Source organism: Bison bison, unplaced genomic scaffold (assembly GCF_000754665.1).
Source record: "Bison bison bison isolate TAMUID 2011002044 unplaced genomic scaffold, Bison_UMD1.0 scf7180017864487, whole genome shotgun sequence".
In the NCBI taxonomy this organism is placed as follows: domain Eukaryota; kingdom Metazoa; phylum Chordata; class Mammalia; order Artiodactyla; family Bovidae; genus Bison; species Bison bison.
In genome coordinates this window covers 7,590,887-7,591,350 of record NW_011495047.1, presented here as the reverse complement: position 1 = coordinate 7,591,350, position 464 = coordinate 7,590,887, and the positions used below count along the sequence as shown (strand labels likewise).

The 464-nt window shown below is 70.3% G+C and overlaps 1 protein-coding gene across 5 annotated transcripts in view; it reads left to right on the top strand.

Moving 5' to 3' along the window:
* The first annotated feature begins 6 nt into the window (after positions 1 to 6).
* Positions 7 to 464, top strand: part of VEGFA (vascular endothelial growth factor A) — a 14,159-nt gene continuing 13,701 nt past the window's right edge. For 4 of the 5 annotated variants that reach the window (XM_010863112.1, XM_010863107.1, XM_010863106.1 and 1 more), the window contains exon 1: positions 7 to 73. In XM_010863112.1, the coding sequence (XP_010861414.1) occupies positions 8 to 73 (66 nt within the window). In that variant the 5' untranslated portion in view covers position 7. Of the gene's footprint in view, positions 74 to 96; positions 432 to 464 lie in introns of those variants that run through there. The other variant, XM_010863109.1, reaches the window with a different exon arrangement.

Here is a 464-nt window from a genome sequence, read left to right as displayed (position 1 = left end):
CGAAACCATGAACTTTCTGCTCTCTTGGGTACATTGGAGCCTTGCCTTGCTGCTCTACCTTCACCATGCCAAGGTAAGGGCTGGGGACGTGCGTGCGAGCGCGCGCGTGGGGGACTCCGTGCCCCACGCGGGTCCTTGGGCACCGGGCTCGCGGCTTCCCCTCTATCTTCGTAGGTGTAGGGGGAGGGGGCGCGCGCTAGGTGGGAGGGCACCGGGATAGAGTCTCACCGCCCACGCGGGCCCTGCCCACCCACCAGAGTCACCGCACGTACGATCTGGGCCGACCAGCGGAGGGCGGGAGCCGGAGGAGGCGGCTGAGGGGGCTGGGCTTGCGCTGCCGCCGGCGGCTGAAGTTTGCTCCCGGCCGCTGGTCCCCGACGAACTGGAAGTCTGGGCAGCTGGGGCGGGAGCTGGAGCCCTGGCGAGCGGGGGTGGGGGTGCTCGGACCTTGGACCGGGGGAGGG